Genomic DNA, 15,740 nt, shown 5'->3' with positions numbered 1-15,740 from the left:
TGTGATGCTTCAAAGACTTCGTGGAGTAAGTTAGCAACATGAGGGCCAATTAACTGAGAGGACTGAGCACCTGCTGCTGCACACCCTGCACCTTCACAAGCAGGGCTCTGCTGAGCAGACACCTCATCAAAGCCTCTCTTAAGAGCTCAAAATGCAATTTTACGGCACGTTAAAGGCCCAACACAGTTAGGCTCTGCCATTTGTGAACTATGCAACCATAAAATGAGTTAGTTACGGATTCCATCACCTCCACACCTAAATGATCAATGACTAAAAAACTAATGTGTGACAAATGTGCTAGAACAAAATTGATAAATAGTCACAATCACAAGAACTAAATAAACTTGGATTGAATGGATACGATTGAAATAGAAACACACTTTTAATAACACGATCAAGAACTTAGTCTTGTCGTCTTATGTCAACATGTATATAGTTCATATACTATGTGCAAATGTGTTTTTAACAGAAGAGACTGAAATAAACTTTAAATTGGAAGAGAGATTTTCAGGGAAGTTTAAGAAGGGAAAGTTTCTTTCCAATTACAAAAATAGTCCAGCAAACATGTTTCAAAAAGCTAGTATGGCTGATGCTGTAAATAAAGTATTCATAAACTATACAGTTGTTGATATTAATCTAAGCAGACAGTATGTTAAACTTCCAACTACCACTTCTTGCTGAGCTCTGTAAAGCTAATAATAAACTAAGTTGTCCATCCAGCCCTGAAGCTGTGTGCCAAGCAGCCAGGTAAATCACCACTGGTCACTTGGCGGCAGACATCACGGACTACCCTTGAGGACTTGGCAGCCAATCAGAGCATGGCAGTGCTTTTTGCATGTGCCCGATTCCCACTCACACGGAGATGGATAAAAATAAAACTGTACGTGTCATGTCTTGCCTTCGCACGACACCGGGACGAGAGCCGGGCCCGCTGGAGAGAGGCAGACATCTAATATTTATCAATGAGTGAAGGAACAGAGAAAAGTAAGTGGTTATTTATGATAGTCCTCGCTGAGGAAGGCGAGCAGAGAGCTGGAGAAGATACAGAACAGTGGGAGAGATATGGACTGTTGCATCTGTGTACTTGTCTATTCATAGTGACAGCAGCTGGCATACAGAACCCAACAGGAGAAAGACAAACAGCAGATGGCCTCCAAATAAATGTCCTTCAGTCTAAGTTAACAAATTACACATGCATTTTAAAAAATCACCCTTAGAGCACATCTTTTTGCAATTCAACTGTCTAGTTTCAATGCTAATATATACACCCGACAATCACAACTGTACATGGATGTTGCACAAACATTAAGTACCTGCATCGGAGTTTCATCATTTGACAAAATACTGCGTGAGAAAAACTATTCCCCATGACACAAATTTGAGAATCAGAGTTACTCCAAGGACGGAATTAGCATCATGTGATCGTTCACCTAAAGCCATGCCCCTCATTTGAAGATGTTTTTAACAACAACAACAACTAAACAACTAAAGGTCTGACATTTTTTGGATTCACCTCCAATGAGAGGAAAGATCAAGATCTTGCATTTTTCATACCAGCAAACCTTAAAACTCTTTGATTCAACCATCAGATGTGAGGCTGCCTGCAAACTGTGGCACCCAGCTTCATCACTACATACCAAGAATAATGTGTGAAGCAATACACATAACTGGTTAGAATAAGCTGCAGCTATGTGCCTTACTGTTGTGTGCTTCTGCAAATAAAATGTAGATCGATCTAGCTTTGCATATCTGGAAGTAAACTACGACATCCTGCGTCAGTGCTCGTTACGTCCACCACCTTTATTAAATGCAACATGAAAAATGGTCACCAACATGTTACTGTACATGATATGTAACTTGTTATATGAACGCTGGCTTCATAGACTGTTAAATAACTCACTTCCTAATCAAATACACAGTTTTCGCCTAGACACCAGTCCTAACTTTAAACCACCAAAAACAAAATTTACTTGGATATAGCAACTCGACTTATGAATGTAACAGAGCTGATCCCAGTCTCGTCAAGCTCACAGAGGTCTGAAGACATAGCTCCTTCAAGCGGTGTCATTTCCACCACGTTTTCAGGAGAATCCCCTTTAAGTAGCATGGTCTATAATGGTTGCAGTCAAGGGCCCTGTTAGATAGAAAATGAACAATTGAACTGGTAAATGGCAAATAACAGGCACTGTTCCTCAACTGTGTCCTGTCCAAGCTTCACTCAGTTTTATGCTCGTGATACTGTGTGGCTTGGATGTCATGGTAAGTGAAAACATTGAATATACTGTAAGCTAGAAGAGACGATGTCCGAAGCCATCCAACAGACATAGAAATGGTTTCGACCCATAAATCAATGACCAGGGCTCTGGGGCTCGAGGGCTGTCAGTCAGTCAGTCAGTCAGTCAGTCAGTCAGTCAGTCAGTCAGTCAGTCAGTCAGTCAGTCCACCACTTTGGTCGAGCCTGAAATATCTCCACAACTACTGGATGGACTGCTATAACATGTTGTACAGACATCTAGGGTTCCTAAACAAATCGATCCTAATAACTTTGGTGATACTCTGAATTTTCATCGAGAATCAGCATCCAATCCAACTTTATGTTGTGCAATATTTTTGTTTATGAACATATGCTAATGACAAACTGCTAGGGATGCACAATAGATATATATATATATATATATATATATATATATATATATATCTCATATCATTTATATTATTATGTATTATTCCGATAGTGAAATTATAGCCGATAAATTATGGGCCGATAACACAAAGCCAAAATGCTTACATTGATTTAACAAGCGCAGCTTACAGTAGGTGGTGGTATGCACCTTTGAGGTTGGTCTGCAATTTGCCAATGAACTAGACTGACAAAGAGCTACACTAGAGACTAGAGAGCCAAACATGCCGTTGCCGGTGTAACGTTTTCACAGTTTCAGATATACAATACAATTATTTATATGTACTTTACTAGAAAAAATAAAAGAACATTTGAAAGGTCAGAACTGGTCTTTGTTATTTTGTGTGAACAGTATTTATTTCAGTTAGATATCGGCCACGAGAAGCAGGTCATTATCGGTTATCGGCCAAAAAAAGCCATATCGTACATCCTCACAAAATACTAAACTAATGACATTCCAATCAGCCTCAGCTGTACTTCAGTGTTTGGTGCTAATGCTGTTGATGTTAGCATGTTGTTAAAAGCACCGCTGTGCCACGTACATCCTAACAGAGCTGCTAGCATGGCTCTAAACTCTTCAGCTCTTTCTCGATAACATTCCACTGTTTTGTTTCTGTGACTGGAAAAGTAGTTTGATCAAGTCTTGTTGCACAATGTTTGATATAACAGCCTCCCCTTTTTGATGATCTTGTTTGTCTTATTTCACCATTAGATGTTAAAATAAATTGTTTAAGGGGTGGGGGAGCTTAACCATGCATCTTATAAATACATAAAAAAATATTCAAAGCTCATTAAGTTGTATTTTTTGATTATAATGCAATAATGGTACGAGTTTGGTGCTTTAAGAGCTCATTTAAACGGTTTATAAATGAGTTGTTTGGTTGTTGTACAGGTCTGTGACCAGGAGGTGGCACAATATGTGATAATATCATATGCATGTATCATAGCTGCACCTGTATTTACTTAATTACGAATATATTTGAAATCTAATAGCCTACATTTATAATAACGGCGGTCAGAACAATGCATTCTTCTCTAAATGACATCTGCTACATAGTTGGAACACTTTCTTTGACTTGACTTGTAAACAACAATCACATTTGGCATGTTTATAAAACATTTTTTAAAAAGTTGATAATAATTATAATTAATTCAAGAAAATAGGCGTTTTTTTGTCCATCTATGGAGGTGTGTAATTAAGAAACTGTTAAAAACCATCTACATGAAGCATTTTTTATTATTATGATGATGATAATAACTATTGTTATTGTTTTTATTTCACAGCATTCACACTTACCAATGTAGAACCATCAGAATCAATCAGCAACAACAAATAGACATAAGCTTTTCACAGTTATTGTGATGATATTACGAATCTGAGCAGCATTCATTGTTATGAGTATCACACTGACTGCACGAGCAGAAGATTTGCAATATAAACTCTTACCAGGACCGTCCCTTTACCAACACCTCTGAATAATGGATGACCACGCTTTCAAACTCAACAAAGGCTGAGTCTCTCGTGTACACATACTGTACTGCACTCAGAAAGCCATTTCAGCCCTTATGCAGTCTAATGAGCCATTTGATGTTACTAAAAGCCCACACACACACACACACACACACACACACACACACACACACACACACACACACACACACACACACACACACTTCGATTGCCTTGGGAAAGAAGACAGAAGTCATACGTCTACTGTTTGAGGCCAGCGGGCTTGAGAGAGACCAACTGGACGTTTTAATGTTTAAATTAGATTCCATTCTCACGAGGCAGAGGGCAGCTGGATAATTTAAGAAAGCATCCTCTCAGAGAAAGAGGGCACTGCTTTCATGTCCAGTTGTCCATACATACAATACTAAATTCTAATATTCTCAGATATGCTCATGTTGTCAGTGTTGAATACAGCAGGGGGGGTTAACAAAGCACATTTATAAAACTGCAGTGCCTATGAGTAAATCTTGTTACAGAAATTACAGGTGTTGAAAGTATTCAATATACACTGATAAATATGTTGCACCAAGTTCTCCTCTCATCATCCACACCTCCAGGGGAAAAGAGCAGAGGAGCCATTTCACACAGCCAGGTTAAACGTTGATGTTTTTCACTTGCCCTGTTGAGCAAGTGGAACAGAAATGTACTTGCCTGTAGCCCATTTTTACTTGTGCCTGCACAAGTAGTATGATTCATTAGCGGTTATCAAATAACAACAAAGACTGAAGTTAATTGTTATGTTAAATCTTTATTTAAGTAGTAAATTAATCTGGAGTTTCACCCACCTCCTCTAACACCACCAAACTAAACTCCTGTTTCCAGGATAATTGAAAAGCCCGTTCAGTAGTGCGCATGTGCAACTCTCAACAGAAGAGAAGGAAGCGAGACAATTCTACATTAAGAAAAAAATCTAATGATACAGTATATAGACAGAAGAGACTATTGCACAACTAAAAGTAGACTTCCAAGGTAGTATAGGATGAACAATTTAGAACAAAAAGTACCTGGTAGCTATGTCTGGGAGTGAGAGTAACAAGTCTACAGACCTGATTATTGAATGTCCTGACGAAAACTGTGTAGTTTGTTTAGCTTTCAGCTAAGAGAAAAATGACTGAGCTATCTTACTAGTAAGTTGCTGGTATTTTGTTCAGTGACAAACACTGTGTAGACTGGACTGGGATAAATGAAACAGACTGTAATGATTTACACCCTTTGTCGACTTTTAATTAACTAAAATTTCAGGTGTCCATAAAGCAATTTCCTTTGCTGTCAAAGGAATTACAAGGGGCAGCACGGGTTTATGTTGGGCTAACATTGACACAGTAGTAACATAGTCGTTAGATTCAGTTTTTATCCTTTGGTTGGTTGATGCAATTGCACGTCTTTAACTCCCTGAGCCACCTAATCAATTTATCACTGGATTAATTTCTGCTTAATTTATTTGTAAATTAAGCTTATTTAAACCAGTATGGACTCGGCCAGGTAATGGTAAGAATGAGCCCTTGTGTTTTACACATCTTTTGCATCTTTTACAACAAACAACATGGTCTTTGACCCACTGAATGCCGTTAATTGTGTTAACCAATGTTTTCACACTACAGTAGGAGGCTGAAAGATTTTAAAACAAACCCAGCAACATCACATTTAGGCCTTCAACTTCTCATGGCTAAAAGAAACTCAGCAACATGAGCATCCCAATAGAGTCTTCAAGCCCGTTTTCTTTACCGTGGCAAACAGCTGGAGCCAATAAATATTTTTGCCTTCGAGTGAATTGTGGAACCAGTGGGTCAGCCTGACATGGTCCTCAGCTTTAGTTTGCATGGACCACATAGACGAGAAGAATTATTTTCAGCCAATTCCAATTAAAAAAACAACTTCATCAAATGTGAGATCCCTTGTTCAAAAAGGATCTGGCTTCTTAAAAAGGGATAGTCCGTGCATGTTGACATGCACTCTCCACTGCTAAAGAACGTCACCTGCTACCCTCACTTAAATAGCTAAAATGTTAATAATGCTCTTGAAGGTTAGATTACACATGTGAAAATCATGTCTACTCTTGCAACTATGACCAGTTGATAAACACACAAAATTAAAATTGATCATCTATAAGTCAATCAATTCAATTACAATTGTGAATATACCTGTAATTTAAATGTTCAAAATGATAGACTGGGACTTGAAGTGTAGTGTAATCTAGCTTTGCAGAAAAGCTGCTACATACTGTCAATTGATATGGAACCAGCATTTTATAACAAATTATAGTTTTGTTATTCGGATCAAACAGTCGATATGGGCCCAGGAAAGAAATGTTGACTCATGGCTGATCTCACAGCAGAAAATTCTAGCTTGTTTACCTTTAGATCTTTGCTCCACAGCAGAAATAAAATAAGCATTGTAGCCATTGTGTTTGGGATCAAGGCTTCCCTTCGCTCCAAGGCTAAACTATCCCACAGCTACAGGAATATGTGGGACAAAGAACACATCTAAACCGGCATCAGCTTCTAAAGAATCATTCGGCTGCAGGAAGAAAACGCACAAGAAAAATATTAAAACAGGGCCTGGAGATGCCTTCCTGTCCATCAAAGGATGCTGACAGGATAAGCAGTATAAAAGGCTGTGAAAAGACAGAAATACATCTTATTAAAAAAATAACAAAAAGTAATGTAACGCTTTTATAAATAGCCGTCACTAAACACACCGACATCTGTAGCGGTCCTACATTGCTGCAGCCCCACGGCATCTCTGCCACCTGTTTCTCTGCAAGTTGTCTGGTAGTGATTAATTTCTTTGTGCACTGCATCAGATAAAACACTCCCTAGTATGTTAAACTGGAGTGATGAATGTTGAGCTTCCCTCCACTCCATAAATCCCGCAGAACCTTCAGCATGGTTCTCACACTGGCATCTCAATGAGACTATATATTCTTACAGTCACATCTACAGTGGAGATTGAGAACATTAACCAATACCATTTTTAAAAATGACAACTCATCAATAAATAAATAAAACACTAGACATAGCACCATTTTAAGGTTACAGCAGGCTGCATTCAGTCTAAAGCATCCCCGTGATGAGGGCTCATGTGGGGAGCTGAGTAAAGGGTAAACACTGATGGAGACCTGCTGAACTCGGTGAAGTGTCACATCCCATGCTGGGTAAATGACAGCCTTCCTGCACACAGCGGGGATTTTATTCACAGAGCCGTTCTGTTTGAGCAACTGGGATTATGTTTAAATGGCATTCTCTGTCTCTCTCCTTCGAAAGAGCTCACATTAAGCAAGTGAAACCAATCTATTTCTAAGACACACAATTCAGAGAGAATGGTCTCTCCAGCTGAAGGATGTGAGGTACTTTAAAAGTTCCTGAATATGTTCCCAACGTTTTTCTGTAACATTCTAAGAAAGCGGGGTATGAAGTTACATTTGTAAGAAGACCAGCACCCACTCTTTGTTTTATTCTTGCTCTTTGTGAAACTGTGTCATCAGATATTGCTTCCAAAAATCTCTCACTGGCACACAGGCAGGCGGAACTAAATCAGACTGTTTCTCTACATCACTGCATGGGCAGCAGACAGAGTTTGCAATCCTGTTTTATTCTGGGCAGAGTGTATAAGTGAGGCTGTGCTCTCCCATGGGCCTTTAGGAACACACCCACTCAGCTGTGCAGCATATGTATAGCGCTACAGTCACTCTGCTTGGTATTCGTTGGCTGCAGAAAAGGTCCTGCAGGACTGAAAGCACCTCTTAATAAATCTGAAATGTTACAGATTATGTAAAAAAACAAAGCTGCAGTCAACATTGCCATGTTTTGGCCCCTACATTTTTCTAACCATCGTCTTGGATGTGCAATATATGCACTGTGAAATGTGTCACAGCAGAAACATGCACCTTAGCAGATGCAGATTGAAGTTCTAGTATTGTTCCAGGTTAAGTGCAACAGTATATGATTCTGTGAAACTGAATCCTGAATGATAACGTCAGCACGCAAACAGGTTTACTATGACAACGCTAACAATTTGATGTTAGGCAGGTATAATGTTCACAATCATAGTTTAGCATATAAGCAACCTAACATTTGCTAATTAGTAATTAACATAAAGCACAGTTGAGGGTGATGCAAATGTTATTAGATTTGAAGGTATTTGGTCACAAACCATTTGAGTTGAGATATTTCACTAGATAAGTGAAAACTAGAAGCTGCTTAAGGAAATGTCAGGGAATAACCAGAGTCATTAGTTCAAGTGGACGTTTGTGCGAAATTTGAAGAAATTCCCTCTTGCCGTTCCTGAGATATTGCATTCACAACCTTGACCTTTGACCACCAAATTCTAATCAGCTCATCCTTAAATCCAAGTGGTCGACCAAATCTGAAGAAATGGCCTGCAGGCTTTCCTGCGATATCATGTGTCTACGGTGCGGAGGCATAAACGACAGGTACTGTTAGGAGGTTCTACTGTTTAGTATATAAAGATGTCCAGGCTAAGAAACAGAACATACATGCTCAATGACATGTTCTTGCCCAAAAGCCATAGACGGAGGGACTAGCCTGGCACATTGCTAGGACTGATGCCTTTTGATCAATTACACCCATTAGTGGGCAGCTGAGCCGATCAATAGCAGATCAAAGCTGTCAGGGAGTTGTTTCCCCCAATCAATCAGAAAAGAAGAATGCTTGCCGGGAACACGCAGTGGATGTGAAATAAAAGAGATGACTGGTTATCTTTAGATGCAGCTAGATTATCAAATGTCAAAGCAACAGAGCTGCTGCTCGGGGAATGTAGGCTGGACTCCCAGAGATTTCAAGTCAATATCGACAGGCTATCTTTAATCCCCCATTCAAGGTAAATCCTTCAAGCTGAAGGTCTGGTAACTCTATTTACTCCACTGCGTTTGCTTTGCCATAGGATTCAGTTTCAGTGGATTGTAATGATTTTGGGACCAGACGAGCCTTGTGACCTGCCCCACTCTGCTCGAACCTGCAAAGCATAGCCAACTGAACTCATCTGCTACACCCTCCACACACCTGAGGCTCAGCATTACTTGCTCTTGCACAACAAGGACAGATTTTATTTTGATTAATTATAGAATGAGATTATAGAATTTCCAAATGCCAATTCTGTTGTAATGTGTTGTTTCTCAGGTGTGGCATCAGACTATCCTGGTTCATTTACCACACAGCACCAAACCAAGCTCATGGATCATTTCCTAAATCTAGTGTTGTATTGCAGCACTGAGAACATCCATCTATTCCAATTGCTCAAATGTACTTTCAAACATGAACTTCAATCTTCATATTGTCACATAAATATTATACTTTGTATATTTCGGATAAGTCAGACTGTTCTGAAAATTCAAAGGCGGTAAACATATTATGAAATATGTATACATTTAAAAAACATTGAGTAGGGTTAGGGCCCTGGTGGCCAACATTTACTGCAACGTCCAGTTTGGCATCCAGTAGGGGTGTGCTGTTGCATCCCATTACCCATCTCTCTGTCTCCCTCCTTTCCTGTCATCTACAGTACAGTCGCTGTCCACGAAAAGCATAAAGGAAATGTCAGGGAATAATTAGGTTTAAACCTGCACACACACACACACACACACACACACACACACACACACACACACACACACACACACACACACACACACACACACACACACACACACACACACACACACACACACACACACACACACACACACACACACACACACACACACACACACACACACACTTCTGTTATTTACCCTCACTGTTATCTCAAGTTACTTTTTCCCCACTTGGTTGTTGTACCTGTTAAATAGTACTGGGAAAAGCCACATTTAATTTGCACCATCAGTGCCTTCTAAAGTTTTTTCCACATTTAAGTTTACTTTGGTGTCTTTGTCTGATAATCAATACCACAAACACACACACCCATTGACTGACCATACACACCCGACTATTGGTCAAATATTTAAGTTCATATGTGTTCAGAGTTAAATCAAGGTTAGTCTTTCATTTGGAAGTTCATTGTGGCATACGATGTGAAGGTGACTGGCATCGTCTTTGCTTTTGTTAGCACTTTATCCACGATAGATCCACAGCACGGCAGTAAAGAATATACTGTAGAGCAAGCCCTGATTTCTTGTGTTTTCAGGAAGAAGATTTCTGAATGGTGATCATCAAGCTGGAGACATAAGGCTCGGTATCGATATCAGGGCAGGAGTGAAATATTCTTACTATCAGACTATTTCTTGCATTTGTGTAATATACAAAAGGTTTATTATTACATTGTTAAAACCCTAACCCTAACCCTTAATGCAATGTTTCCCCTACCATTGTCTTGGAGGGGCGGTGTGCCCCGCCTGAAATTCAAGGTGTTTTTTGTTTTTTTCTCAAAATGTTTTTTAAAAATATATATTTTGTATTCCCAACTCACTTTTCACATTGCCAGGTGCTCTTTTAATAAATAAACTAAACGCTTATGCTATTGATCTAATTTATGTGCACGTTTCAGTTTGTACTGTCTACTTTGTGCATTCACATTCTCTCCTTCGCTCTGTTTTGTGAAGGGCGGGGCTTCGCAGCTGACGCACACACGTGCGCACACACCTACAGAGCGGAAGAAAGGAGAGGGGAGAACTGAATAGAAACCGCGCCATGCACAACGCCCGTCGCACGGTGAGCACCCCTCCAAAGCAGCAAACCTAGGTGAAACAATGGCTTGTGTTATAATGAAATCATTCATTTGTAATTTTTCTAAGTTGTTGCAAAGACTTTCAAGGAGCTGGAACATAAAAGACAAAACAAATGAAACAAACCAACCTACATAATAATCACAGCAGTGTTCTCAACACATTGTATCTCCAACCTCCTCTGTTTCACACCAGTAAGATATTCTCATCATTGAATATATTTGTTGTGGTTTCTGTGCACAAACACATTCAGGCTCCACATACATGATCTACACAAGTTCCGGAAGCAATTTTTAGAAATATATTTTCGAATTAAACGTGCCTATACAGTCAAACATAGATGGAAATACATCTAATATAAACTGAAAGATTATTTTGCTGCACTTCCTACTGAACTGAATTCCACATCCAGTCTTTAGTGGTGATACCAATCCAGACAGAATTGTGACTTGGCTTCTTCTTATCATAGTTCAGTTTCAGTATAAAAAGCTGCATGTTATTGATGTGTGCATGTGTTGGTAAATATGTAACATCTGTATCTGCGCTTTCACAGCATCAGTGAGCAAATGTGTCGGCTGCTCCGGTGCCAGAGCAAGCCAAAACTCAGAGTTTCATTTGATCAGAAAGCTGTTCCCTTGAGACACAGTGATTGATGCATTAGACAACCAACCAAACCCTACTGTGAAGCCTATCGGTCCGGTGATTCAGCAGTATTTTGAAGCCAGCTCTAGTTTGTGCGATGGCAATCTCTGTGCAGTGAAAGATGGAAGATGGCATTTTGATTCAGTGAACAGAATCTCATGGCAGCCATGCGGATGCAGCTACCAAATGTATCCCCATCTGTGTGTCTGAGGTGAAATGAAGCTTGCAGCAGGGGATTACCTCCAAACAATTAGCTTTTACAAAGTACTATGCAGAATTGCTCCGTTTGAAAACGTGACTATGGCAAAACATATATGACCCTATAAATGCAGAGCAGTAATCTACAATGTAATAACAATGACCTGGTTGATTGCTCTGAGGCTGGAACTTGCAAAATGCTGTTTCCACCAGGAGCGTGGGCACACAGGCTTGGAATCAGCCGATTGGCTTGCTTAAAGCCTTCAGCTTTGTCAAGGAAATCTTTAGCCAGCCTCCTTTGTACAGGCAGTGTAGAAAACACTCAAAGAAGTATGCAGGAGGAGAGACTTCCTGACAGCTCATTTAACATTCTGCCTGCTTCCACCCACTTAATGTGGAGCCCCCACCTCTCTGACGTTAGTCGATTCTTTTATGAAAAACAGAACATCATGCCATCTTTCCCTTTATAGACACACATTTTTCAGACACTTCCACCATTATGGGTCTTCACTGTACACAGAAATTATCAACCTAGAAAGAACAAATGGTCTTTTCCTCGCAGCCTCTGTACTCATGCCCCCGTTGCTGACATACTTGAGTCCAGTCGTGTACATTAATAAATGATGGTGACAGGGCTGGCGGGATTCACGCCCGCCTGGGCACCAGCTGCAATTATAGCAGACATGTCAGCGAGACACAGCTCCACCAGAGACGAAACAATCAAACACGAGGCTGCCGCTGTCTGGACGAGCACTCGTTGACAAATCAAGTCCACCGCTCACACTGATAACAGGCACAGACTTCACTTCCTCCAGACTGGCTGGGACCCGTCACTGCAGACCTGAAGAGTTTCCAGTGGCTTCAGAGTTCAAGCCATTTTTACTAAAGATGCTACAGAATGAGGCCAACCTCTGCATCTTACCTTCTAAAACCCTACAAACCACTAAGATTATATTAGGCCAAATGTTTATCTTGCTGATACAACTTGATACAGCAGTTAAACCATAATTACCATGCAGTGGGTGATGTCAGCAGAAATTATGGTGAAATGCTGATTTTGTGATCTGTGATCATTAGAGCAATATTACACAAAGACACTCTGCAATTCTGTAGCATGTGCGGCCATAATATGTCTCAATAGGACAGACATACGGTAACACTAATAGATGTTCTCATCAATTAAAAAATAAATCCCACAAAGGTTTTTTTAAGAGCAGATTTTAATGAGTGATTGAGTGCAAGTTACAACAAAGACTAAAGGAAGTTGCACCATTACGAAATGTAGTTAGTAAGTGGCACACATTGCTTATGATGAGGAATGATTCATTGATGAGAAATGTTCCTTATAAATAATCCAGGCGTACTGTCAGGTACAACCAATTTATGTTCATATATGTCGCACACATGTCTAAATATTACAGATACAATATTTCATGTATTGCTGACAAACTGCACACAAACATAACAAACTGATAAACAAGTAGAAGACTTTCATCTTTATCTCTCCATCTCCCCCATTATTTATAATGTAAAATACTTTTTATTTAGAGGTGAAAGTACTGTGAAAAGATGGAAGGGGAAGTGTTATAGGTTACAAAAAGTCATCTGTAGCATCACATTTAATAACTTTTTTCAATGCGGAACAAACTCCTCAATGCACTGAAACGCATATTAACTAGGGCTGCAGCTAATGATTATTTTCTTCAGTGATTACCAATTTTCCTTTGAGTCATTGGTTATTGTTTAATCTCTAAAATGTTTGAAAATAGTGAAACATTACCATCACATCTCCCTGGAGCCCAACTGCATGTCTTCAACAGTCCATAACCCAAAGATATTCCATTTGCAATCATATATAAAATAGAGAAAATTGGCAAATCCTCTCATTAGAGAAGCTGGGACCAGAGAAGGATTGGTATTTAGTGATTTAAATGATGATTGATCAATCTACCATTTCTAGCCCTAACCATGAGCACTGCGGGGCATCATCCGTATGTGTTCCCAGGATTGCTTTAAATTCAGTCCTCTCAAAAGGCATCTCAGTGTTCAGTGCTAATCCTGTGTTAGGTATAAAGCCAATGCTTGGTTGCACAGATATTAGACAACATATATCCAGTATTATTTAAATAATAAGTAAGCTATGCTGTTGTAAATGGAACAATATACAATGTAATGCATGACCCCTCTATACTGGATAATCAATAGGACCTACTGAAGGACTGAACCATGACTAATGTGGTTCATTTGGCTGCTCAAGACCTCTAAATTAGACCATAAAACAGACCTGCCCTGTTCAAAACACAAAGTAAACCCAAAGATTCAAAACATGTCTCAGCCAGCTCAGTGTGATCTTGTGGAAAACAATTTAGTTGGCACATTGAAGCCTTAAAAAAGCAGAGAATGTTAGATGGTGAGTAAAGCTTGGGATGGAGGCACAGATCAATCACAGAGGAGTTTACAAGATGTCACAATAACGTACTATTGTGTGTTGTGCAGAGATTTTATACTCAAACCATTATTAATAGAGCAAGTCATCATAAAAAAAACATGAACTTTGTCAGCCTCAGCAGACTGGAATAACTCCAGCAGGCAGAGACTGCAGCCCCACAAGTTATCTCATCGCCACTGACAACCTGGGTGTGTCTCAACAACAGGAATATTTACCAACTTGTGTCATCCACAGCATCAAAGCCGAGCTGCACACACACTCTCCCTTCATGAAGATATTCAGTCACATTTAACGAGCATTACTCATTTAAAACCGATGCTGTATGAATCCGAATAGCTAGTTCTGGGTGTTTCAAACTAATAGCCATATTAAACCCTTTACAAGACAATGTAAACGCATTAAAGACAGTACGGCTTTATTAGAGCCTCTGTCATTTTACTGTTAAACTTCGACACTGCAGGCTACATTTCACTCACTCCAGTCCATTGTGTGAAGCCTCACAGGCTGCTAATTTGATTAAAATAATGCCCTCCCCTCCCCACCCTCACTGTCACAAACTGAAAACACACATTTCACCGGTGAAGACATTTTTTTTTCTCTATCCTTCAGTTTTAAACCCTACAACTCAAAAGAGACGCATAACCGCCAGACTAGCTAGCTAAATGTTACGTTTCTTTAACGTGTCATGAACTTGCTGACTGGCCGGCAGGTGCAACGGGTTTACTTGACAGACACACACGAGCAAAAATGAACTTCTCGTGAGAATTAAACATGTCTTACCACTTTGCTCCCCCAGAAAGACGAGTTTGAATTTTCTTAAAGGGTTTCCAAAGTCACTGCCCACGGACATTTTGAGGAGGAGAAGGGGGAACTCTGGACACCGGAGGACAGTCTGAGTGTACTTGTGTGTGTTTCCACTCGAGTTCGGTGTTGGTTGGTGAAGATGCTGGGTGGAAAAGGCGATGATGTTGCTTTCCGTTCAGCCCTCGCTATCTCTCTCTCTGTCTCTCTCTCTGTCTCTCTCTCTCTCTCGCTCTGTCGCTATCTCTCTCTCTCTCGCTCTCTCTCTCTCTCTCTCTCTCTCTCTCTCTCTCTCTCTCTCTCTCTCTCTCTCTCACACTGCTGCTGCACCGGTCCGTGACGTATTTTATTTAAATTCCCCCCCTCACCCGAGGTCTTCTGCGCATGCGCGACCTCTCCTCTTTCTCCGTTGAACTGACAGCCGTGATATACAATGACGTCATTTGAGTCGGAGGAGGGAGCGGCAGAAATGTATCATATCTCTAAAGACTTTACCTTATTATAGGAAAATATAGTGTTTGGTTTCTTCAAAAACACAAGATAGGAAGACATCCTCCTTTATAATAAATTAGATGGCAAAAATGTTTTATGTTGTAATGTAAAGTTAACAATAAAAAGATTTGAACAATATGTGAGACTACTTTCTAGTTGAGCTAACAAAAGGTTATCAGTCAATACAACCAATCTGTAAGTTTTACAGTGTTTTTAAGTGTGATATACACCTGACTCTTTTGATTTTGTTCTATGTAGACGTATTGCTATCCCCTGTATACTGAATCTG

At 39.9% G+C, this 15,740-nt stretch overlaps 1 protein-coding gene across 2 annotated transcripts in view; it reads right to left on the bottom strand.

Moving 5' to 3' along the window:
• The window catches only part of rab6ba (RAB6B, member RAS oncogene family a), a 52,137-nt gene extending 36,856 nt beyond the window's left edge, over positions 1 to 15,281 (bottom strand). The window contains exon 1 of one of the 2 annotated variants that reach the window (XM_029429874.1): positions 14,939 to 15,281. In XM_029429874.1, coding sequence (XP_029285734.1) covers positions 14,939 to 15,008 — 70 coding nt within the window. In that variant the 5' untranslated portion in view covers positions 15,009 to 15,281. The remainder of the gene's footprint in view (positions 1 to 14,938) is intronic. The other variant, XM_029429875.1, reaches the window with a different exon arrangement.
• Between the last annotated feature and the right edge of the window lie 459 nt (positions 15,282 to 15,740).

The sequence above is a fragment of the Cottoperca gobio genome, chromosome 4, assembly GCF_900634415.1.
Source record: "Cottoperca gobio chromosome 4, fCotGob3.1, whole genome shotgun sequence".
NCBI classification, from domain to species: domain Eukaryota; kingdom Metazoa; phylum Chordata; class Actinopteri; order Perciformes; family Bovichtidae; genus Cottoperca; species Cottoperca gobio.
The sequence above is the reverse complement of the archived record's forward strand: the minus strand, read 5'-3'. Positions and strand labels throughout refer to the sequence as shown.